General features: G+C 46.7%; 1 protein-coding gene across 1 annotated transcript in view; it reads left to right on the top strand.

The window, feature by feature from the left end:
• Positions 1–26,094, top strand: part of LOC135913624 (amine oxidase [flavin-containing]-like) — a 125,875-nt gene that overhangs the window by 96,631 nt on the left and 3,150 nt on the right. Inside the window, exons 4-12 of the mRNA XM_070537845.1 lie at positions 3,992–4,099; positions 6,121–6,212; positions 9,111–9,252; positions 10,065–10,125; positions 16,156–16,244; positions 16,997–17,156; positions 23,110–23,209; positions 24,879–24,990; positions 25,641–25,738. Coding sequence (XP_070393946.1) covers positions 3,992–4,099; positions 6,121–6,212; positions 9,111–9,252; positions 10,065–10,125; positions 16,156–16,244; positions 16,997–17,156; positions 23,110–23,209; positions 24,879–24,990; positions 25,641–25,738 — 962 coding nt within the window. The remainder of the gene's footprint in view (positions 1–3,991; positions 4,100–6,120; positions 6,213–9,110; positions 9,253–10,064; positions 10,126–16,155; positions 16,245–16,996; positions 17,157–23,109; positions 23,210–24,878; positions 24,991–25,640; positions 25,739–26,094) is intronic.

The raw sequence follows: 26,094 nt of genomic DNA, 5'->3' as shown, positions 1-26,094 counted from the left end.
AACGATGGGGGCAGAAGCGCGCGCAGCAAGCGGACAACACGATAAAGGGAGAGGGAAGAGATAGCAGCGACTGACTGATGCCGCTGACGCCGATAGTGAGTCAACCCCAGCTGCGGAGTTGGTTTCAGGGACAACGCCGCCGATGCCGACACAAACAATATGATACCCTCGCTTCCGCAGCGCTAAGAACCAGGTCTAGCCGTCGGAAGGTGGTCACGTATTCGTCGACGTGCCGGGGCCTACGTGAAATAACCGGCGCGTCGGCAACTGAAGAGCACCTTATCCGCCACACAAGAACAGGGGGGGGGGGACCCTTTCCTCCTCTTTCTGCATGGCGGCGACGGTGTTCTATGCAGTCACGTTATCTTGACTCTCTAGCGGCGTCAGCGGCATCCAGCGGTATCAGTCGGTCGCTGCTAGCGCTGGGGGGATGAAAGGGGGGCGGAGCTGGTTACGAGGCCGACGACAACGCCGACGACGACGCGAAACCCAGGAACGGACGCCAAAGAGCTGCGATCTAAAATGGCTGCGGCTTAGCTAAGGTTAAGCCCAGGATGCGAAGCATACTAGCCTTTATTTTAGTTGTTGAACCACTGTTTAGCCTGGTGAACTGCTGTTGCTTGGCTATATTTGGTTCGGCTAGACGAAGAAACAACTCATGCAGGCGAGCGCACGAGTTGAGCCTCCGCTTTTACGGCTGTTATGACGTCATATGGTAGCTACGCGGCCGCGCGCGGCGCAGCAAGGAAGAGCGTGGTTGTGCGGATAGTATGCTTCGCAAGAAATAAAATGGAGGACGGCTTAAGCTTCGCCTTTAAGAGCGGAACGCGATAGCGATCAAACACTCCTTACTGCTTTTCATGTTTCCCGGCAACTGCAGCTTATGTAACTAGGGACTTTTAGCGTGTCCGGTATCCGGGAAAGCGCGGGCGGTTTTCCGGTTTAGCGGGGGCGTGAAGGTGAGCGGCCCGATCGGTGGCGCCAGCTAGTGGCGCGAAGCTCAACCACACAACCACAGAGCTAATTACTGTATTCTGCTTAGCTGCTGGGGTAAATATTCGACAGTGGCGTAATCGTGTTCACAATTACGCCGCTGCCAAAAATTTGCACGAGTGGCGAAGCAGGATATGGTGAGTTACTGCAGTTTTAGCTATGCGTTTGTCTGGTTGAGCTCTACAACACCAGACGGCTTCACCGCTCACGTTTACGCCCCGACCATCCGGTAACCCGCCCAAACCGCTCCCGTTTACCGGATTAGCGTACAAGCTAAACGTCTCTACTGTAAAATTTACCGGGAAACGCTGGCTGCGAACGCTATGCACGAAGGCGAGCTTTCTGGTAGAAACGCGACCTTTTTCGCGGATCGTTCACCTGTTTTTGTTTCGCACTTATAATATTTCAGAGTGAGAAGAGCTAATATAAAGGACATGCGCTGTCGGTGCTTTTCTTCATTAAACTTGTTTGAAGGCTGTCGTTCTCGAAATTTCGAGGAGTAACTTTGTAAAGAATGAAAGACAATGTATGAGCAACTTTGGTGGTAGAGAAGTGGTTGGGTATGCGTGGTTTGGAATTTGCTCCGAAATTCTTATTGCTAAAGCGACGTCCGACGCCTTGTAGAGGGCACTCCATTCAAAGATCTCTGACTGCTTCTCACACTTCCCTGAAACTAGTGTTTATGTAACCGTATGACGGGCCTGAAACGGCAGCTGGGAAATGGGTTTGCGTTTGAGTTACAGTGTAACAAAATTATGTTTTCTCGTATATTCAAATTACAGCACAACGCTAACATGCCTGTAGGTTGTGTTTTCGAATTTTCAGACGCATTTTACTTTGAGAACTCCAGTTGGTTCAGTAACGCCTTTGCGCCGCGCGGAGGACCCGCGTGGATCGGGACGCGTGGTTCAGGATGAGTTTTCTTATACGGACATCGTCGCCGGATTTTCTGCAACACGGGTTCCTTAACACTAGCGCGTTAAAATGAACTTTTCCAAACTTAACCCAGTCCGAGCAAAGAGCGGTGCGTCAAGGGGACGCACAATCAATGCAGACGTCGTGGGATTTCAAGCGCTACAGTTAGGCGACGCCATTGCGTTTCTCTGAATCTCCACGTTCCTCGCTTCCGGCCTGGACGGGATGGAAGCAGCGAGTCATAAAACACTGTCACTCGGCTGTCGCCTCGCCCACGGACTAAAAGCGTAACACAGTGAGCAAGCGTCTGTAAACAAATTTTCGGTGCTGCTGTAGTCCAGCAGGCCAAGGATGCCGCCAGGTCCCAAGGGCTCGAGGCCGTCATCCAGGTAGAAAGGTCTAAATCTCAAACCTGCTGTCCACAAATAAAGTTTACTCCTCCTCCTCCTGCTGTAGCTGTAGGAAATCTTGAAGTTGCAATGTTGCATAAAAATCTTAATAATGTGGATAACGACAAAGAATAAATTGACTCCAGAGATTAACCTGTTTCCTTTTTGGCAAGTAAACGAAAAATTCTTTTTTTTTTCGTTTGTCCACGTCTGTGGCTCTTTCTTTTGTGAACGTCTTACGCGAATTCCCCAACTGTTTGAACTATACACTTCAATATTATTCGACAGCAATTAACATTCGCTGCGACTACGCTTCGAACTTGAAAAATTATATTTGCACAAGCTTACAGTGGCTTTGGCACGAGATTGTAAATTCTCTACTGCATGCAATGCAATAATATTTGTCTCGCATGTTCGCAAGTGTCTCGTTTACCGATCGGCAGCGTTTTTCTTTAATTATTATTATCACGTTAAAGAAGTGTTTTAGGGCCCCTTTCGATATGTGTGGATATATTCTGCACCAGCATAATTTTTGTTGAAATATATGCCTGAATTTCAGGTTTCTTAGATACAGTCTTCAGCTTTTTCTGGACTATGTCTTGCAGGGCCGCTTAATTCAGTTTCTTTCTATCTGTTTGCTGTGCAGGTATCGTCTGGTAACCGTGCTATCAAATGTGCGGTTTTCTGCAGCACTTACGTATCTTTGAAACATAATTGACTTCCTAATTGTGCCGCATCACTCTGTATAGCTTCGTGGAGCATTTCAATTTCTTGCGAGCTTCGCACTGCACAACAAGGAAGCTTGTGAGGTCGGAAGGTTTAAGCCGAGCCGTCCTGTATGAATTCTCGTGCCTAAGCAGCCTAAATAGATTAGGACAGACAGACAGACGGACGGACGGACGGACGGACGGACAGACGGACAGACGGACAGACAGACAGACAGACAGACAGACAGACAGACAGACAGACAGACAGACAGACAGACAGACAGATAGATAGATAGATAGATAGATAGATAGATAGATAGATAGATAGATAGATAGACAGACAGACAGACAGACAGACAGACAGACAGACAGACAGACAGACAGACAGACAGATAGATAGATAGATAGATAGATAGATAGATAGATAGATAGATAGATAGATAGATAGATAGATAGATAGATAGATAGATAGATAGATAGATAGATAGATAGATAGATAGATAGATAGATAGATAGATAGATAGATAGCCAGGCAGGCAGAGAAAGGCAGGAAAGTTCACCAGACACAGGCCTGATTTGCTAACCTGCACTGGGGGAAGGGGGTAAAGAAATGAAAAGAAGGAAATAGAGAGAAAGAACCAGCTGCACGCATACTGGAAGTTTCCAACCAAATTGAAGGTGCCAACCTATAGCAGCTCACCGGCGAGCCACCTTAATGTCACAGCCTAATTGCCTACAGACAACCTTGCAAATTATTTGCTTATTTTATAAAGCCGTCTTCTGTATCAGACAAACAGGACCGCAAAGCCCTCTCTGTACGCCCTCTAAGATAATATCCGTTCCGTGTTCAACGGCATGTGAAAGTTTCGGTCGATAAGTAACCAACAACGGCATCATCCTAACAAAAACTCGTGCGCAGCGAGTTCTTTTTATGATCTGCCACCAAGCCAAAGCATTTGTTTGCATCTGTCTTCGTTTCGCGAACAGGGTCGACGGTACGTGACCACCGGCGGAGACTTCCCTTCCTTCTGGAATCCGTTTGTGAACATGGACGTCAACAACTTCTTCCGCAGTCTGGACAAGATGGGAGAAGAGGTGAGAGTGACGCCGGCGCTGTACTAGTGGTTTGCTGAATGACAATGGCGCATTGAGAAATGGAACAGTATGCACGTCAGCTAAACAGACAGGAAAAGGAGCAACGCGAAAAAAACGACCGACGCTATGTGGAAAAAAAAAAGTAGACAAGTCCGACGGCCACTGCCTACTGTATAATAGAATTGAAGGAAGGATAAGTACTTCGCTGCGCAGGAAATTTAGGGAAACATGTCAACAACTTTTAGTTCTTTTTCTAAATATTTCACTTTTTTTTTATCAGCCAATTGCGAGCAGTGTTAAAGCAAAGCTGTCAAAAAAGCAGGCAATATGCATCTGTAAAATTGAATCACTACTGACACATGGATGCATTTCCAACGTTTCCAAAACAACAAACACATTTCTGCAGTTTTCTGTCATGTTTACATACACTGGGACCATAATATTAGCGCTGTTGAACACAACGCTAGCGTGTAAACAAAAAAATATGGTAGGCGACCCTAATCTTTGACTTAGGTGTCTCTCAGCGGCACTCGCACCTCGGCGTTGGTGTTTCTTAGGTTAACTTTGGGCGAACCTGACGCACGAACCGAACTCGGAATTGTTTCCCATTATTTGCCGGCTTAATATCATGCCACCTTCTTGTGTTTGGCGTCATTAGTGACCTCATTATTTCCGCTTTGTACTTCTGGGTTTCCAGAAATTTCGTCAAAGTCGTGCTCACCTGGCGGGTCTCTAAAGTCTACGATTCTGTGCTTTGGTGGGCCGTAATCAGCGATTTCTAATTAATTCTAATTATTTCAGACACTTCAGTAACTAAACTTGTAACTAAACTTCTGCTTTAATTAATATAGTTTTATAATGAAACCCGTGAATTTCATACTATACTATTTTTTTCTATATTTTTCTCATTTATTGTGAATTTCCTCCTCGGTCGTCTCACGAGGTGAACCGGAAGTGCTGCGCAAGAAACAAGAGTGTCACTCGATGCTCGTTCCACTAAAAATACGAGGCCCTGAGTACGTGCTGATTTTCGTTTATACCAATTGAGTGCTTGATATTATGTTGAGCACACACAATCTGTCACATCTAGTTTCCCTGCCGTATTTACGATATTCTACGTGACTAGGCGGACATTAGAGCAAAAGAAATTTCAGTGGTGATTTCATTAATTACCTAGATTATGCGAATTAAATGTTTAATTGATAGCTTTAGAGGACATGCTGTAATTGAAGCCGAGCAGTTGTGAAGTCATGTCTGCTAAGCAGAAATCATCACAACACTAGCACCACTCTGTAGATGTGAGACCTTAGGATATGCTACATAATACATTAGTGTTCCAGTCAATATTTTCCAACATGCATGTCCCTAACAGTTATGGAGGGCCTTAACTACAACGCCGAGGATTCTTTTAGGAGATTTCGGGGGCAGATCTCTCGAAAGTGGTCCTATAGTCTTGAGATTTTTGCGAAGCAGGCATGACTTCACTATTCCTCGGCTTCAAATTCGAAAATATAACATGTGCGCTAATGTTAGTAAATAAAAAGCGAATTAGCACAATGTGTTAATCAGGGACATTATAGGAGAAATTTTGGTGCTGCTGATGTCTACCTATATAGCGGCGCCACTTGGCTATGTGACAGTTATTTTCATAAGTGTTCCTCATGAAAAGGTACACCTGACATATTTTTCTTATCGAGTGCATCATTACCTTTCCTCTGTGTAATGATCTGAAGGGCGCCTTTAGGGTAAATACGTTAATGAATACGTGTGTGGGCATGGGTGCGGTTTGAGTTAAAGTCTTAATTAGGTTATCTTCGTGTTTCACATTGATCTTTTCTGTTTTGTGTGTTTCTGATACATGGTTCTGCCAATTGCCAATGAAAAGCGACTATACACAGCGCAAAAATTGACGCAGGACGAATAACAGGGGACAAATAATTATTCACTCTCGCTCATAGCCTGTGCTGTACAGTAGCTCCAATGCGAATCACCAGGCAGCCTGGTTTTATGCGCTGTCCCAGATTCCAGTCGACGCGCCTTGGGACGCACCGCACGCTGAGGAGTGGGACAAGATGTCATTCCAAGACTTCATCGATCGCACCTGCTGGACCAGGTGGGGAGCATGCGCCCGGTCACGTTCGAACCTAACACTAGCATGTCGAGAATGTTCATTCATTCATTCATTCATTCATTCATTCATTCATTCATTCATTCATTCATTCATTCATTCATTCATTCATTCATTCATTCATTCATTCATTTTCGCTTTCGCAGTGTGTCTATCAATGCCAATTATGTTTTGTTAAACGGGGTCAGTGAAGCGCAGACGACACAAAGCCATTAAATTTAGGAACGCATTAAAGTTAAGGGAAAGTGGCGCTCAGACCTTCACGTATTCGCAATGAGATCTTGAGCAGAGCCGGTGGCATCAGAAAAGAACTCAATAGACGAAATCAGTGAGCAGGAATCCTTATGGCCACGTCACGACCCGTCACAGCCAGCAGTAACAGTCACACATGTAGCACTGATGTAATAGTTCTGCGAAAACCCGCAAGGCAAAAAGAAGTAGTTCTGCGGGTTACCGCAGAACTGTTACATTAAACTGTTGCCGTTGCTTGGAGTTGATGACGAATTCGACTTCGCCCTGCCATCTGCTATCCGTCTAGTTAGCTCAGATGGTAGAGTGGCTGCCCCGGAAAGGCGGTGGTCCCGGGTTCGAGTCCCGGACCAAGGACCATTCAGAGAGCATTCAGGCAGCATTGAGGGATGTCGTTGGCGGCATGTTATTGTGGCTTTAGAAGAGCCGGTCAGGTGGTCAATGCGAGAGTAACACAAAAGACAAAAAAAAACGTGAGTTGAAAGAGTGACTTTAGTACGCCGTCAGTGCGCGAATAACACAAAAGACAAAAATGAGATGTGTTGGAAGAGTGACTTCAGTGCTCTCAAGTCACTAGGGGGTGTTGGCGCAGCCCGTCTCCGCTCCTCCTCCTCCGCCTCATGGCTCCGTTCTCCTCGTGCGCTTTCCTTCTCTCTTCGCTATCGGCCTCCTTTCATCTCCCGCTGCGCTCCGCGTTCGCTTTCATTCTTCGCGGCGCTCGTTCGCTCGGTTATGCCGACGCTCGCCGCAGGAACGCGCTATTGGGAGCTGCCCTCAAAAAACGAGAAGCAGTGTGGCTTACTCCGGCCTCGATGCACAACACTCAATCCAAACACGGAAAGGCAGTACGCGCCGTGTGCAGCAACTTTAACGGAGGCAGAAAAAAATTAAAATAAAGTCATATAGCTGTAGCCATAAAACAGATCTAAATAAAAGGAAACCACTTTACCCGTTTCCTGCAAGTCCCTGAAACAGACCGACAGTATGTAGCAAAATAAAATAAGGTAATGAATAAGTCTATACACGCTCGCAAATCCCCTTCACATTATTTATTTATTTATTTACTTATTTACTTATTTATTTATTTATTTATTTATTTATTTATTTATTTATTTATTTATTTATTTATTTATTTATTTACAAAAACCCGCATTCGCTCCAAGAGCATTACTGGGGGGGTTATGCACATATATACACATTTGTGGATGTAAAGAGAAAACACAGTGTCGCACAAGCGAACCAAGGCTTTATAAGGAGGTAAACAGAAGCAATAGATCGCTAGTATCTAGGTATCATACCCCTATAAAACAAGCACAGAAGTACAGCGCAGAAAACAAAACAAGTACAGGATCTGGTAAAAGCAGCGCTATAGAGCTTCAACACACATATAAAACTGAGCATTCGATGCGATACCTACAACGGTTTCAGGAAGCCTGTTCCACTCAGATGCCGTTCACTGACAAAATGAATACTTCAGCGAATTGCCTCAGGAAGTTGTCTCCCGAGCTTTGAAAGCATGGTCGCGGCGATTCGAAATGTAATGTGCTGCGAGCATGTAGCTCGTTTTATCTATGCCAGAGCGCCCGTGAAAAATATTATGGAAGAACTTCAGCCTAAGATAACGCCTACGATCGCTCAAAGTCTGCAGTTGCAATCTAGTTATCATAGTGGTGACGCTAGTTGTGCGGCGATAGTCACCGACGATGTACCTGACTGCTGCTAGATAAGGATCCCACAGTAAACTCGCGCTCGAGAACAGGACGACCGTATGAGGTGTACCGCACCTTTTTCACGCCTTCAAGGTACGCGTGGGAAGCGCGAGCCAAAAATTCAAGGGCTCTGTTGGCTTTATTTGCGGTTTTTCTTATGTGTTCATTCCATGAAAGGGTATCCGTAATGTATACACAAAGGTACTTTGCCTCCTTTGCATGTGGTAAGCCGACATTGTTGATAACATAGGAGTTTGGCGAGTCTAGCTTTTTCCTCGAGAAACGAATGTAATTGCATTTAGTTGTGTTTAGAGCCATGTGCCAGGTGCTACACTATTCGGAAATCTTATTCAGATTAGATTGAAGAATTTCGATACCAGCTGAAGTGTTCATTGGGCGATAAACAACGCAGTCATCTGCCTACAACCGTATTTTCGAAGTAATTCCTTTTGATATGTCATTGATGAAGATTAATAACATCAAATGGCCTAACACTGATACCTGCGGTATGCCAGACGTGACAGGAACTGATGACGATTTCGAACCGTTGACAATGGTAAGCTGACTACGAAAAAAAAGGAGGGTAGGTCTCAAGCCATTTAAACGCATTTTCAGGAAGACCAAGGTGGGCTAGCTTGAAGGATAAGCAACGATGACTGACTTGGTCGAACGCTTTCGTGAAGTCTAAGAATACTCAATCCACCACCAATCCTTTATCGATTGCAGACACAACGCCGAAATGGAATTCAGCCAGTTGTGTGTCACAGGAGAAGCCCTGGCGAAATCCATGCTGGTTCTGGAAAAAATACCTGTGCTCACTGAGATGTTTAGCTATGTTTCTATGTCCTTCGTTACATTTTAATTACCCACAAAATCACTGAATCCATAAAAAGAACAAGGCTTCTGGCTTTTTCCTTCGCCGCAGCGTTGCCAAAGCCATGGCGAAGTTTTTCATCGCCATCAATGTGACGTCGGAGTCGTACGAGGGATCTCTTCTTTGGATGCTCTGGTACGTGAAGCAGTGCGGAGGCGTCAAGAGGATAATCTCCATCAAGAATGGAGGACAGGTGCTGTTCTTATATAGTTCAATTATTTATTAGCTACTTATTCCACGTGCTCGCTAGCCAGACTGCGATTTGTGCGAAGCGTTCAAGACAATGGAGCGGATACTTATTTGCTTCTGTTGTGCAAGAGTATGTCGATCTATGTCGACCTATGTCGATCTATTCAGCGAGTTGTGAGCTTAGCAAGTTATGCTGAGCGCTACCAGTCACTTGATGTAGTAGACAATTTCATTGAGTACGGCAAAAACTTGCGGATTGGACCTCTGCTCCTTATAGACCTTAATCTGTCCTGGTAGACCTACGTCGACCTAGCCGCTCACACTACATTTAACCCTATGGCATACTGATCATCGCAATTTAAAAGGGCACACTAGGATGGATAAATTACTGGCATGCCTTTACAAGGCTAAATCCACCCGTATACTTGGCGCCATATCCTCTTCCTCCTCCTTTTCCTGCTGCTCCAATAAAGTGTTTGGATGGATAATGGTGCTCTGCAGTTAACGATAGTCAGTTGTGTTTTCGTGCACGATACTCTACATATGTCAATGGGACGGGGAGGGGCGAAAGGTCCTCTGGATATGCCAAAGGACCAGCATTCTTTTTTATTTGCCGGGTGCCCTGAAAAGTAAAAAGAAAAAGGAAAATAAAGTGTCAGAGAGAGAGATACTTAAATAATTATTTAATGTATTCGTCTCTAACTTCGTGATCTCAATTCTTCTATGGTGTCATCCCTTGCGCGCCAAGTCGTAAATCCTAAAGCAACCGAAATAATTCACATTTCAGCGCCATCGTTTATTTCCTGATTTCTGCAGGAAAGAAAAATGAAGGGTGGCATGATGCAGATCAGCCTCAAGATGGCCGAGTCCTTGGGAGGTTGGTAAAAGTTCGTTCGTTTGCATAGTTATCAGGATTCTTGGCGCCTTTTCTAACGCTTTGTCCTTCTGAGAGCAGCTTCGGCGCAGACGAGTTTGAACAGCTGAACTGGAACACGGGACAAATTGAGACCGACAAGGACGTCGTCTGTCTCCCTTTGTCCCTCGTTGCACTTGAGCTGTTCAACATCGTCTTATCCATGGACCAACTAGCTCAGTTCAATACTGTCGCAGCTTTGGCGCCTTTGTTATCATGGCCGTCGCATCGCGTGAATCGCAGCGCACGCACTCGCCTGGAGTGACCGCGTCTCGCTTGGCGTGCCCCCGCCCCGTACCCGTGACGGCCCACACTGGCACTGCTCCGCACGCGCGTGCAGCTTGTCCACGACGTGGAGCACACGCGCGCCCCCGCGTGGCGTCGCAGTTGCAGAATGTCGCCTGCCCTCTCCGTTCACTCACTCACGGTACCATTCCACCGAGAAGAATTTGCGAATATTTGGTCTAGTTGGCCAGTCATCTTAATTGCGCATAAAGGTTGAGGGAGGCTTATCTAACTTACAATAATAGAATAAAGCAAAGGAGAAGAAGGAAAAATTGAAAGCACTACAGTCTGCTCGATCTTACAGGTACAGTAATAAGAAATATTATTCTGGCTGTGTTAGTAAATTGCCCCACTGCGATGACAAAAAAGCCGTTCTTGACGCGAGAAGAGCCTCGACTAGCCAGAAAAGGCGCAAGAACGAAAGGTGACTGGTGACGCCCCCTTCCGGCACCAACTCGCCGTGACATTACGTACCTCGACGGCGCATGCTCGGGCGTGACTAATCTGTCATCGGTAAAGCAGGACTCTCAAACAGCCAGAGAATGAACTTAGCAAGTTTCACAAACTTTTACTGACCTACAACGGCCCAAAATCAGAAAATAATTTGAAATCCGTGGCGTTACACTGACCTACATCGACGTTGGTGTCTCTGAGCGATATTTTTAAAAATGAACGTTGATTTTAATTTCTCTTCTAATAATCGACGTATTAGCGCGAAACTAACGAAAATTCAGTTAATACAAATAGAGCAACATTTATTCATCGTGAATATGCCCAGCAAGGCTGGTATTGACGAACCTTAACTTACGTAAATGCCGCCCGTGATTGGCCATCGTCGTCGTCTCGTTCCCATACCTGTAACGTCATCGGCAGATGGCCGAAACAAATTGGAAACGCTCTAATGTAAGACAAGTGATCTGTATGCGGACCAATGTTTCCATAACCTTTCAAATAATTTTTTTTTTCAGGAGCGCGTCGGACGGCGTGATACCGCTTGGTACATCATTTTGCGGGAATGCGGAGTGTGCCTTTTGTGAAGGCGTCCGAAAATTCACGCGCGCGGCCATCGCAGGGTATGTCGGATGGAGGCCTGTACGGAATCGCGTGACCAAAGGAGGGCTCGAGCAGGATTAGCCTGGCAAGCTTCAGCCACTTGGTCTTCCGGCAGAGAGATACGCGACCACGAACACGAAAGTAAATAATCGCGCATTAACCAGCGTTGCTGAAGGAGGCAAAAAACGCTATGTTCCGAAATTCTAGTGATGTGAACCAATAGTGAAATAATAATCGCAGTCTAAAATGCATATAGCGGAATATCCCCTTAATATGTTCTCGTAAATCCTCGTAATGCACACAATTCTCGTAAATGCACACAATCGTGTTTACTGTGTTGCCATTAGAAGTGTCGAAGTGGAAAAAGGTCTACGAAGTGTGCGAAGCCGGCCACGTAGTAGAGAGTAGACGGGAGAGCTTATATATATATATAAGGAACGACAAGAAAGGAAACCGAGGTGCCCGACTTGTATTGGTCATATATCATAAGAAGCCAACAAACAATGGCATCAAAGACAGCATAGGAGAAGTTATCTGCAGTTCTTAACAAAAGAAATTATAAATAAATAGAAATGCAAGTGGATGAAAAAACAACTGCCGCGGGTGGGATGCGAACCCACATCTTGGCATTATACGTGCGACGCTCTATACCAATTGACCTACTTTGGCGCCGTTTTCCCATCCACTCTCTGGGGCATTTATTTAGTGGGACTAACCCTGGGAGTGTTAGCCAGCGCCATTACTCACGGGTTTGGCGGCAGACGTGGAACATCCTTTCTGCCGCATGCGTCACGTCTACATGAACTTTTTGGGTGAAGGCCACGTTGATGTAATGACCCTTATGTGTGGGTCAACAAACCCACTCATGCTACCTGAAGGCACGAAAACCACAAAGAAAGACGTTCAACGAGAGTGGACGCTCCCATAGGGCCCAGCGGCCGAATTGACTGTAGCACACCAAGCGGATCTTCTTCCGGTTTCGGTTCTGGGCGCGCGCGTTTTGAACTCTAGCTGGCGTGCGCTAGGCCGGCTGCGCTACTCGGCGCCTTTTCTTCTTTTTTTACTTTTGATGCTCAATCGCGCGCAATGATAGTGAGGAATCGTGTATTTAATTACAATGATTGCGAACGATATTTACAAGCCTCCATCGAATCTGTGGCACGTGCAATTTCATAAAATAGACGCAGAACGGCTTGTAAATGAGAAAATGTTTATTTCGCTCTATATAAATGCTCGTTCCAGGCATTTTGTGCGTTCATCCAACGTTGTGGTAAGCAGCATTAGTTCCCGTACGAAACTCCATCTTACGGCATCAGCTGAAAGAAGTAAATTACAAGCATGTGTCATTTTGGTATTTAGCCTTAGCAGACATCGTGAGCTCCTGACTGGGAGCTTACCGTTATCATTGAAAAGGAAAGTTTACAATCAGTGCATTTTGCTGGTGCTGACTACGGCGCAGTGACTTGGAGGCTGACAAAGAAGCTTGAGAACAAGTTAAGGACCGCGCAAAGAGCGATGGAACGAATAATGCTAGGCATAACTTTAAGAGACAGAAAGAGAGCGGTTTAGATCAGAGAGCAAGCGGGTATAGACGATATCCTAATAGACATTAAGAGAAAAAAATGGCGCGGGGCAGGTCATGTAATGCGCAGACGAGATAACCGTTGGACCATTAGGGTGACAGAATGGGTACCAAGAGAAGGGAAGCGCAGTAGAGGACGGCAGTAGACTAGATGGTGCGTCGAAATTAAGAAATTTGCGGGTGCTAGTTGGAATCGGTTGGCGCAGGACAGGGGTAATTGGAGATCGCAGGGAGAGGCCTTCGTCCTGCAGTGGACATGAATATGATGATGATGAATATGATGATGATGGTGGAATGCTAAGTGTAGAGAAACACGTGCGAAAGCGAAGAATGGGCGACATTAAAAACAAAAGCAATTCACTTTTACATACATGGCGTCTAAAATACCCGACTCATTCCAGGCCGCACTATAAATTATGAAGAAAACATCTGATTTTCAAGCATTCCCCTATGCATACCCGGGAATTATTTCCTGCACTTTAATAGCAGAAATTCATAAGCGACTGCGCGTTTCCAAAACGAATTGGCACCAGCCGACGCGATAGTACGCTACATACACAGGTAGCCACAACACAGGCTCTCAGCCAGACCATGCTAGAGGCTCGCAGAATGCCTTCTACTCGCACTCGAGAGAAATGCGTGGGTGCAAAGCCTATCTTGAGTTGTCCGGAAAATAGAATTTTCGAGTTCGTTTTTGAGCTCATCGGCCTTATCTTTTGCGTGTTCTGCCGGTGCAAGCAACACACTCCAGTGTTATCCGTCTTGGCAACCGCTCGTCCCGTGTTCGACAAGCGTGAATACCGAATGTATGTGTTGCGGGGCCACAGAAAGGCGTCACAAACTTGTCTCACTAAGATTCAGTACACGCCAAACTGTCACCACGACCGGCTTGTTTTCTGCTAACTGGTTTACAACACCAGGCGCGGCGAGCGTGCCTGAGAAGTATCCCAAAAAGGATGCGAAATTAATTATAAGAATTCAGGGGGTCAGAGAATGCGTCACTAACTTCTCAGTGAGATTCAGCACATGCGAAACTAACTGCCGAGCTGCTTTTCGCTAACTGCGTTGTATTACTGTGCATAAGAAGCATCCCGAAAAGTAACGAAATTAGTTAAAATAATGTTGTGGCTCAGAGAAAGCGCCAAAACTTGTCCCGGTAAGATTCAGTACACGCGAAATTGCCTCACACGACCGAGGTGCTTTTCGCTAACTACCGAAATAAGTTATAAGACTACCGAGAACTACCTAAATAAGTTATAATAATGTTGGGGCTCGCAGAAAGCGTCGCAAACAGCTCCCAGTACGACTCATTAACTCAGATTAACTACGCCAGGACGGCCGAGCTGTTTTTCGCTAACTGCGTCACAAGTCTCAGTTCCGTGCCGCAAAAGTCAAAATTTCTTGAAATGCGTCGCAGACTGTCAAACAAAATTTCTCACCTTGCCGTAGCCCAATAGTGCAGTGCTGCCATGTCGATGTGCAGAAGGAGCTCAAGAATACGCCGGGAGCCTATGGGAAGCCCAACAAACACGCTATAACATCCAAAAGAGACGGGTCGCCGAGCAACCGGCCTCGCTGGCGTGTCTGGCGCATGACGCAGGCATCTGTCGCGCTGGCGTGCCGTTAGCTTGTTTCTAGGTAACGCAAGAAAAGTGAGTCGCAAAGTATGAGTTAGTTTATGCGCAAAACCTTGTAGTTTTAGCGGGAAAGAATAAAAAAAAAACGAGCGCCGGGAAAATAAAAGAATGTGAAATGAACTTACAGTTCATTTCACATTCTTTTATTTTCCCGGTGCTCGCGTCAACTAACGGATGGGATGAACACTATAATAGTCATGGCGTGCTTCCTGTTGCCAGTTTTCGCCGAGTGTCCCGTCTTGTTGATCTCTATGCCAAAACTACCAGATTCGAGACCTTCGCTATGAACGAGAAAAAAGGAAACCGAATTGCCCGATTTTTATTAGTCATATATTGTCACCTTGTAGTGACGGTGAACAACACAGTATAGCAAAACTGTGCCCACGAATGCAAGCGACACTCGAAGCACAACGATAGCGGCGAGCACAGTCCACGATCGTCAACGCCTAATCAGTGGGTCAAGCGCGTCGGCTTTTATACATGACTCGGCGATGGTTCCAGCTTAATCACTAGGGCCAGCGTCGCTTCCACAAAATACTGCACAATTCGCTCTGTGCGTACAATCAGATTACACAAGGTTTGGTGACACGGATGAATAGCATCATCGATAACATTCGAGAAACTTCATATACAAGCAGGCGCGGCCTGCGCCGAGCGATTAGGTTGCACATTTGTCGTCCGGTGAAAAGCGGTCTATATATATATATATATATATATATATATATATATATATATATATATATATATATATATATATATATATATATATATATATATATATATATATATATATATATGTGTGTGTGTGTGTGTTTCAATGAGAAGTTCTTTAAGTCCGGTGCATAGGTAGTTGAAGAAACAAAGGTGCACACTTACGAAAATTGCATCTTTAATGTTTTGAACGTTTCGGTCGTGGCACGGCCTTCGTCAGAATATATATATATATATATATATATATATATATATATATCACGAGAAGGTATATGGGAAGAACAACGGAGATCAAACGCATTTCGCTCGCCTTTACCTCTATATCGCCACTCATATTTTTCTTAATTTACATATGCTACTTTAGTGGCCCTCTTAAAGAGATCCCTTCGAATCAGGTCGTGCATCGCTGAGAGAATGCGCTAACCGAGCCCTGCATTCGTGACCTGTGCTGTTCGGCCATTCGCTGCTGTTTCGCGACAAGGCGCTTGTCGGTCGGGACGGGCGGTTCACTGAACAGTCAGGTTGTCAGTGCCGGCGAAATTTCGATGCGCCTCGTCGCAACTAAGAAGTGCCTTATTCCAGACTTTGCTCGGCCCACGGCGTTCTGCCGTGCGGAGTTGCAGCACGTGACGTAAAGCGGGAATTTAAGGGACGATACTGCGGTTTGCTGTAAACCTTTCCGTAATTTGCGCCGACTCACCGTGGTCTCACCTTCCGTGTTTTCAGACAGGGTGAAGCTCAATTCTCCAGTGGTCAGCATCACGCAAAGCAGCACGGGCGTCGTCGTCCAAACTCTGAACGGCAAAGAATACAAGGTGAACATGAGAAACTCCTAATTTATCAATGCTTCAATTTTGCGAAACAGAAACAACGGGGGGGGGGGGGAGGGGGGAGGTGTATGAGGGGCTGGCATCTTAAATAGAAATTTCCACCTAATAGATGAACCACTTAACCAACGCTACAGATTCGATGTCAGCAATTAATACGTAATGTCCCGCTCCGTCTGCTTCTCTAAACCATAGGTATCCGCTTCCTAAAATGTCTCAATTTCCTAACTGTAGCGTTCTGGTCAGCGGTCCACAAATGAGGGATAACTTATGTTTAGGATAGCTGTCAAGTGGGCATGTTGGTAAACGTTCATGTTGGAAAAAGCGTTACTGTTTTCATTAGCGCTTTTTGCATCATGGATAACTTATTGTAGTTTAAATATACCGACTGTGCAGTTTTTCGTGCACGTGCTTCCTTAGGACATCTCTTTCAACCTGTTAAGTGGTATCGCGTGAGGGTCAAATATGTGTCCCTCCCAGTATTAGCCTTTTGGTGAAACCTGTACGCTTAGGCAGGCTTCGCAACGAGATTACATGCAGCTTTGCTACAACATGGTATCGTTGCGTCCGGAGGACATGTGTATGTTCGCATGCGGAGAGTCCCGTGTCTCACCGTGTCCTATAAGTGTTCTTAGCTGACGACAATGACTTTCCATGCGAGCCATCTCATTGCCCGCAAAATTGTGCTAAGGCTCTTTGCTACGACCGTGCCTATGTTTTGCCTGTCGTTGAAACCGCAGGGAAGTCACGTGATCATGGCCATGGCTCCGCCTATGCAAATGCGCGTCCACTACTCTCCCCCGCTGCCTGCGATGCGCAACCAGCTGCTACAGCGAATGCCCATGGGCTCCGTCTGGAAGTGCCTCGTCTACTACAAGGAGGCTTTCTGGAGGAAGATCGGTGAGTGAGCCTCCTTCTGTGAAGTCAAGGGCCCGCCGCTTTGCGTGTACAGTGGCGGCACCGAGAAAAAGAACTTGTGCACGTTGCAGTAGCGTGACTTTCCCTGCCTGCTGAAACCTTTTATTGCGATAGCATTCATATGGACACTCCAACCGCATTTTACAGTGGAGCTGTTAGAACCTCGCTGGGTTTCTCTTGACATTCGCAGCTTCGCCTAGCTGGGAGAGAGAGAAAGTGAAAGCAGGCCTATAAAAGCAACATCGCGCAGCATAGCGACGCGGCGAGGGTGGGTGGAGCCTAGCGGAAATAGAATTTCACATTACTATAACTAGAGGGAAATCTGGCGCTGCGATCGTTCAACCATCATGGGAACGATGGGAAATACAGGCTACGGATTGGCGTTCTGTTGACTGGCGAACTAGTCTACGAGTATTTTTGGCAGTTTTGGTTTCGCTCTAAGAGCAGTTGCTATAACCTGCAGTGGGACAGTGCAACGCAAAGCTCTCTGCCTTTGTTCTGTTGCTCGAAGTGGCGATAGCGAGCTGGGCCAGCGGCTGGGACGATGTCTGCGTTGGGGTGTGGTGTCGAAGCCCTGACGAGAAAGCGACGGCATCGTAAACATTGAAAGAACATGTTTTGACCGTTTGGACCTTGGATGGTTAAGTGTGTTATAGGTCGGCACTGTGGCGTTACGTGCTTTATGAAACTTCAGAATGGAAAAAAGAAGGTACTACTGATACAATACATAGGCAGTTGTACTTCTAGTGGCTTGGCGATCAAATTTTATTGAAGGCTTCATTATGCATTGCTCGTTTATGTGCTCATTCAAATGCGTGTTTTAGGACTTTGAGAACACAAACTTACTTGTAGTAGGAAAGGTTGCTGCTTCCTGGCTGTAGTCTAGTGTCACAAAATGAGTAATTGCAAAGCCACGCTGTAACGCTTCGGAAACGGTGCGTCAACAAAAAACAAAATGAAGCATACTCGTAGGAGGCCTCAAGCATCCCTGCTAGCAGTGCAGCATATGCGCTTAAAAGTACTTGAAGACGTTCAGTAATCGTGACAGCCGACGCAGCCTTTTGAAAGAGCGAGAGAGTTCGCAAGTGCCTGTCGTCTGCGAGAAAAGTCTCGCATTTGCAGCGAGCAGGCACAAAGCCACCTAGAAAAAATCTAGGGGCTTTGGCAGGCATCGTAGCAGACGACTCTTCTGGAATTCATCTCAAGGGCGCAACACTTTCTCACAATACATTTTTATTTCCATAAACACTCGATGAGTATCTTTATATAAGTACATACACAGTTGTTATTGCTGTTGTAAAAATAAATAAATAATTATTCTCTGGAGTTAAATCGAAAACAGAATCGCACAAGAATGCATACCCTGGTGTGTCCTGTTGATAAACCATAGTAAAACATGCTTCAATCTCAAAGTCATACAAAGTTTATGTAACGTGTTGTACATTATATAAGATGCTTCAGAAATAAAATTAGATTTTACGCGATGATATCTGGGTATAGCTTCGTTTACAGCGCCACAAACAAATGCCACTAGTCTAAAGATTGAAGTCAATCCGAAGCCTGTACTTCCCATCATTCCCATGTAGGTTGAGGCAACGCTCATGAACCGTAGACACTAGCGCCACATTTTCCTGTAGGGTATTTATTTAGAAACTCTATGCTAGCGGGGGAGAAGCAGTGCCGCGGCGCGGACACGGGTGACGTGACGTCATTGCTCTCCAATAAGAACCCGCGCACTCGCTTCGGCCGATTTCAAGAAGCGTACACGGCGTCGGAGCTGTACTCGCGGACAACTTTCTGTGGCAGTGAAGTGAAAGTTATGGGCGCATGGCTACTGCACATGTGTTACGGCGCCAAGTTGTCTTCCAGCGTTTGCTCGGAACAGACGCCGAATCGAGGCAGCTTCACGCGCGACGGTATCGCGTTTGCCTAGACGCGGAAAGGAAAAGCCGCAAAATAAGTAAACTTTTACGTGCAGTAGTGCGTTTAATCTTATTTAACTGTTGCTAATGAGGTGTTTATGTTTTCTCTTCCCCAGCTTAAACTAACGTGGATGAAAACATGGGACTCTTTTCAGAAGCGATCTTGAGCGCGGTTTGCCTCCGTAGCTTTCCCTTCGTTGCCGCAGAAAGTTGTCTGCGAGCATCGCATGTATCAAAGCTGGCGATTGCCGCCGCTGACGGTCGCGTTGGTGCAGTGTCTGGCACACGACACCGAAGCATATGGCCTGTCAACAAATCGCTTCTACAGCGGCGGGCACCTGAAATGGCGCGCTGTCCCAACCCCCCCACGGAGGAAGACGGCATGGATTTTTCTGAAGCCTTAACTCCCTTCAGCTCCGCTGGTCTCGGGTGTTTGTGATAGCAGAGCCAGGCATAATTTTTTGTCGTCGCCGTCGCCGTGGTGTTCTGTATAAAGGGCGATAACATGGTCACCGCACGTCATATGCTGTATGTGTGAAAGCGCGCGAGGGAAGCCGCCGATCCCGGCTCAATCGCGCGCGCCATATATGGAGGAAAGCGGGTGGGCAGATACGGGCTTCGACTGCGCCAACAAGTGCGTACCTCATGCGCGCCGTATCTTGCAAGGGATCTGCAGACGGATCATACCTTTGTGCACACTGAGTTGAAGCAATAGACCACACGAAGGCCACTTCGCTCGCTGCTGCTGTACACACACAAAGCTCTAAATAAACTCCAGGCTAGGAACTGGCGCCGCCTGCAAACACATGTCCACACTTGTACCGCCTACACGCCATCTCCCCAGACAGATATACGTCCTGGACATGTCCCTGGTGCAGCAACCGCACAGGGACACTCACGCACATAACACACGAATGCACCGACCGTCCGGGCGACGAAATCTCGCCACGGGTCACAGCACACAGACTCACTACGTGGTCTTAGGAGCAAGACTCTCCGAACTGGACCTGGGAAGCCAACTGGCGACCCTCGAGCAGGCCCGGCGAGCCGCGATTTCCAGTGGAGCCCTGTCAGAAGGAATCACCCAGGAATAAACATCGCACAGATTGATGTATTTATGAAGTTTCACCACCACCACCACCAGCAGCGTTTTGTCAGCGATTGTACGCGCTCATTGAGGAGTGATGTGTTATTGTGCCCGGCGGCCCTCCAGATCGGGGAAGATGCTACACCTGCAACATGCAGTTGTCACGCCTCCATTTGTCAAACCTGACAGCAGCCCAAATTGGCCTGTCCCCGCCGGAGTCAGTGCACGGCTACGACATTGCACGCCTGTCAGCAGTCCAAATTGGCATGACCACGCCGGGGATCGGAGTCCAGCGTGCGTTCTTCCTACTTTCCTTCTCGGTGCCCAGGGAGGGGCGTGTGTTTCCGACAGGGCGCACCGAAAGGCGCAACCAGACCCGCTATCGTGTATACACGTTCGAAAAGCCGACGTTCGATTTCTCCTCACGCGATTGGACTAGACTGGCCTATAGGCCGCGATATCGGCGCAGCCTGGACAATCGCGCGAGGCGAAATCGAACGTCGGCTTTTCGAACGTGCACACGATAGCGACCCAGCTCACCGCCGGGGTTGCGTCTCCTGACGCCATCTGTCTCCTGACGCCGGATTGGTGGAAACCAGGAACAATGACGACGCAGGCATAAAAAGCGGATCCGGATGGCTGAGAGGGACGCTCGGACATGCTAAGACGCTACCATAATGTGCTCCGATGGTTGGAGCCGTTTTGTAATGTTAATCACGTACCTTTTTCAATATATTCCTTTTTCTTCATTTTCTTAAAACGTTGCTCGGAACGCTTTCTCCCGGCACCTGGCACGGCACCACCAATGAAAACTTCGTTGACCGCACGGACCCCCGACTTCGTAACAGTGGTAGTCAGCGGTGGGATCGACCTCACGGAACCTTGGACGTGAGGTCAACAGTGTTCATATTTGCTTGTGCGCGCTGACACCATGCTTGAAAAATGAAGCATGGTGGCACCACTGAAAAATGAAGTCTGGTTCCGTTAATCGTTATGAGGGGACTAGGACGTGTTCGAGCAGCGTTTAGAAACACTCGTTAGCATTTATTTTTCTTGTATGATTCAGTGCAACTCTGCGAATATTTATTTATTTATTTATTTATTTATTTATTTATTTATTTATTTATTTATTTATTTACTTATTTATACTGCGATGTGAAATCAGATCATAGCATTATAGATCAATATTAAAATTTAAATTTCGGCTGCCAGGAATTCCGGCTGCAAACCAGGGCCCGCATGCACAAAATTATATTACGCTAGAAGCTTTTGTAAGAGAAAATGTCACCGAATGCTGATGGACATATCATTCGCGACGATAGCCGGCCAGTGGCAAAGAACACTTGCGAACGAAAAGCTTTGCGAACTTGACCTCAGAGGATACAGCCCACAACTGAAAGTTTAGACTTGTTTCATGAATGAAACGTTTTCAAAAAATTACGGGGTTTTACGTGCCAAAACCGCTTTCTGATTATGAGGCACGCCGTAGTGGAGGACTCCGGAAATTTCGACCACCTGGGGTTCTTTGACGTGCGCCTAAATCTAAGTACACGGGTGTTTTCGCATTTCGCCTCCATCGGAATGCGGCCGCCGTGGCCGGGCAATGAAAGTTATCTCTCTGTCTGCGGAGCATTAGTCGTGCAATACAACACCTGTGGAATTCGCAATTTACAAAGAATAATGTTGCACTTCGATCAACGTCTAGCGTGACTCGACGTAACATGTGTCTTGCAACATATAGTTCATGACCGTGACATACAATGATCTTAACAAGCGTGTTTGTCGATAATGTAGTGGGAAATCATGCTTAGCAATAATTTACGTTCAGGACAACATTCAGTTCGGCTAGATGGTGCCTACTTGAATTGGGAAGGAAGAGCGCCAACTAAGGCGATCACGAGAGTGAGAACGGCACCGGACAAGCGCGTGTGTCGTTCTCCCTCTCGTGATCGTCTTAGTTCGCGCTGTTCCTTCCTAATACATTTACGTGCAGCTGCGAAAGTCCAAGACATTTTTTGCGCTCCTCATGAAAAGCTAGCGAAATAGATGTAGTGGAAAGGCAGGGAGGTTAACCAGATCAGGATTACTGGTTTCCTAAGCTGCACCGGCATGAGGTAAAATGAGTTGGAAAGAAAGAGATGAAAAAAATTCCCGTTAGATCCAATGTGCTTGTCGGGATCGACGTTAAGTGAAACGTTATTGAATTGCTTTAATTAAATGGTATTCAAAGAGACCCAAGATGCATGCAAATGCATATTATTTTCAACCTATGTAAATTAAGTTTACACATTCTGCTTGAGTGCAAACACAAGTTCACCTGACCCCACAGTTATGCGACGTGGGTGCTTCAATGGCCTGCAGGCTAATACGACGCGCTTTGCGACTGGTGAAGGAAGCATTATGAGCAGACGTGTAAGTTCACAGAAGTAAGAAACATACAGCTATACATTTGAAATGCTTCGGCACATCTCACGGCAATCACTCTACCACGTGACACTGCCGGCCAGAAGATGTCCTTTGTCATTTGTAAATGTCCTTTGCCCTGTAAATTTTCGTCGCGCGTTCTCTTTCCGCGACAATTTCGCGCTTTGTGATCGGGCTAGCCACTTGCAATCTTGCTCGCACGGGAATATTCAGGCTCTCTGTGCCGCCCACATTTGCTTTCTATACATTTAGAACAGCTTCGATGCGACGTATGCGCGACATTTATGTTAATAATTAATATAGATACAACGCAGGGTATGAATAGCACAGCTCGTCATGTTAACCACTCAATTTAGGTGGTTTATTCGAACCGTAAGCTGCTAAATAAATCAGTGAGAAACAAATTTCATCAGTGTGCCCAACGTATGTCGGCTTCGAAAGGCTATTCGTTCGAAAGAACTAGCGAGTGCAGCGGCCTGTTACTTTTTCACTTTCCCCTCAGGTTACTCCGGCTCCATGCTGTTCACGTTGGCTGAAGACTGCCCCGTCGTCTACACAATCGATGACACGAAACCAGACGGACGCTTTCCGGCCATCATTGGGTGAGCGTCTGCGCCCTCTCTATTTGGCGGCTCTGACTAATTGGCCAGGCTGCGTCAGTCGATGGATTACATCAATGAATCCATTATTTGTCTGAAGCAGTCGCGAAGACTTGCCTACGCTGAGTTGTGTAGCGGAAGTGTGTCCACGTGCCATGGAAAACGTCCGCGCAAAACGAAGACGAACATTCTGTCCGTTCAAAATGACGACGGTAATTGTTTCGAAAAGGACATTAAGGATAGCGCAATAAAATTTAGGGAGTACGTTGGGCATGTCAAGGGTAATGTACGGGCAAAGCTATAAATATGTGCAGTAATTATGGACATTGTTAAAAAATTACAAAGATAATGATAATGTTGCCTCAGAGCTCTAAGGCCTGTCAACATTAAAAAATAAAATTCGTGCATGGAGAAATGTGATGGAGAAATTTTATATTGGCAGACGTATTCTTATTTTGAGTAAGGAATTTTCGAAATACCATATAATTATGTGTCCAGAAGGGTCAATTTGGGAGCATTAGTTATAACCGGTCACACGGCAAGCCCGGCGATAAGCAGCCTCTAGGAGGGCTGCAAGAACGTTCTAACGGAACCGCGTAAAGTCGTTTTCGCTCGACACTCTGTGTCCCGAACTTTGCTTCGCTATAATTTTGGTCGTGAACCCGAAAGCTCGCACCAGCCAAGATGATTTTTTAAACCGTTGTGTACATTGAGAATTCTTTCAATCTATGGTTTCCTGCTTGCTATTGAACACATGTGACTCCGTTCCAGTCTACGTAGTGAGGCATTATTGCATTGGAGTATTCAAAGCGACGGAGCTTCTATTAATATTCTCAAGTGCGCAATTCAGCCTGGCGGTTCCACGTTCACCAAAGGCTGATTGTGCAGAATGTGTGTCTGATAAGAACGCGTTGCTTGCCCACTGTTGTGCTTTCCAGGGTAAGCGTACCTCACCGCTGCCGCCTAGTTCTTGCGAAGCCCGTTTATCGAAGCTCGACCGACGTTACTATTGGGTAGCGTGGCGTTGTCGGCGGGCTGCCGGCATCCGGTAGACCATGGCGATCAGGCAGGGACGAGACTATTTCTAGTGCGGAACTTGCATGGTGTATTCAATGGCTGGTGAAAGGTGAGAAGAGAATGAAGTGAAAAGTACATTGCGCGGCCCCTTAAATAGGTCCCCTAAAATTGCAGGCGGGATCTTGCTCACGTCAACGTCACGTGACCCGCACTGCGTCTCGTTGTGGATGGGTGGCTGCTCCGACTTTCTCCGGTGACGTAGCTTTGTGGCTGGTCCCACTTTATCCGGTGAGCCTAGACGGGCTCACCTCCGCAGGTAGCACTCAGCACGTGACATTGCAAGTCTTCGTCGTGGCTTTGCAGCTGGTTCTACTTTCGGTAGGCCTTTCTTCTAGGCGACGTTGGTTCTCGGAAAGTTCTGACAGTTCGTGGAAGGGGTTCGCACCGTTTGTGAAAAGGGCTCTCCCGCACACACACAATGGGGCCTGTGAGCACTGCGGGGCGTCCGCCTGACCGGCATCCACTCCAGACAACCACTACAAATTGGGAATCGTTTCGATGAGGCGTGGTGCATCCCTTCTGCAAGGGGTGCTACACGCCAACCGTGACACCACCGAGCAGCTCGCGTGTCACGCACCATATATGCTTGCCGCAGGTTTCTGCCTGCCGGTAAGGCGAGGAGCCTGGTGAATCTTTTGCCTGAAGAACGGAAACAGATGATCATCAAGGCGTACGCTGCTGCCATGAAGACCGACGAGGCACTTCACGTAAGTCCATGCCTCCCGTTTGAAAAGATCTGTATGTGCCCGAACTTGGACGAATAGGAGCGCCGACTATATACAGACAGCCATTTAGAGTGTTTTAGCATAGCGTTCGCCTGACAGTTACCATTTCTGCTCTAACAGCCAGCTTCGCGTTCCAGTCAGTCCACACAGTAAAGCAGCAGCCCACATATAAGAATAGGCATCCGATCCCGGTGGGTGGCAGTGCGCAGGGACGCGCACGTCGAAGAAACCGAGATGGTCGTGATTAATCCCTGTACTTTGAGGAGTTAAGCATTTTAAATCAGCATCTTCGACTCGGCATTGGCGTGTAATGGGTGCTATGTGATCCCGGAGAGAATTTGGTCCCTGTGGTCACTGAGCAAAGCGGGTGCGACCGAAACGCCGGCATCTTTCGACACCGTTCGAAAATGCGGAGAGAACCTGGTTACGTATACGCTATGCTCAAAAGCTCGTATGATCAATATTCGAGGGAAGTCATAGCCGATGCTCTGACGCGCGTTTTTCTTTGTGGGGGAAAGTGTGCGATGCTATTGAGGGTTAGCGCGGTATATATGGCTTTTGGCTTATCATAAATGTGCTAAATCGGATGTAAAAAGTTTTTTTCATAGCCACGCCCTTCTCCTTGAACGCAGCCCATCCACTACGAAGAGTATAACTGGGCAGGCGAGCAGTACGCGGGAGGCTGCTACACGTGCATGATGGCGCCCGGATTTCTCACCACTTTCAGAAAGTAAGTCGTCATCCGTTGTACTTTTTCTTGCACATGGCTACAGACAATATCGGAAATTTACAAGTCCCTGCAAATGCGGCAAAACCTGTCGTTTGACCTCGTAAGGGAACCCCGCACCTCCCTTTGCGATGGAGACCCTGAGGTTCAGAGGGACAGCGTTGTTACCCCTTGTGAGATTCGGACCAAAAGCGCCATATATAACAAGGCTTGACGCCAGTTTTTGTTGTTTGCTCTCGCTATTGGCCTCGAAACTTTTTTAAAAACGTTGTATATAGGTGTAGTAGAGAGGAAGACAGGACACCTATTTCTAATTTTGTCTAATTGTCTAATTTTATCGACAATTTATCGACAATCGA

Source organism: Dermacentor albipictus, chromosome 4, assembly GCF_038994185.2.
Source record: "Dermacentor albipictus isolate Rhodes 1998 colony chromosome 4, USDA_Dalb.pri_finalv2, whole genome shotgun sequence".
NCBI classification, from domain to species: domain Eukaryota; kingdom Metazoa; phylum Arthropoda; class Arachnida; order Ixodida; family Ixodidae; genus Dermacentor; species Dermacentor albipictus.
The sequence above is the reverse complement of the archived record's forward strand: the minus strand, read 5'-3'. Positions and strand labels throughout refer to the sequence as shown.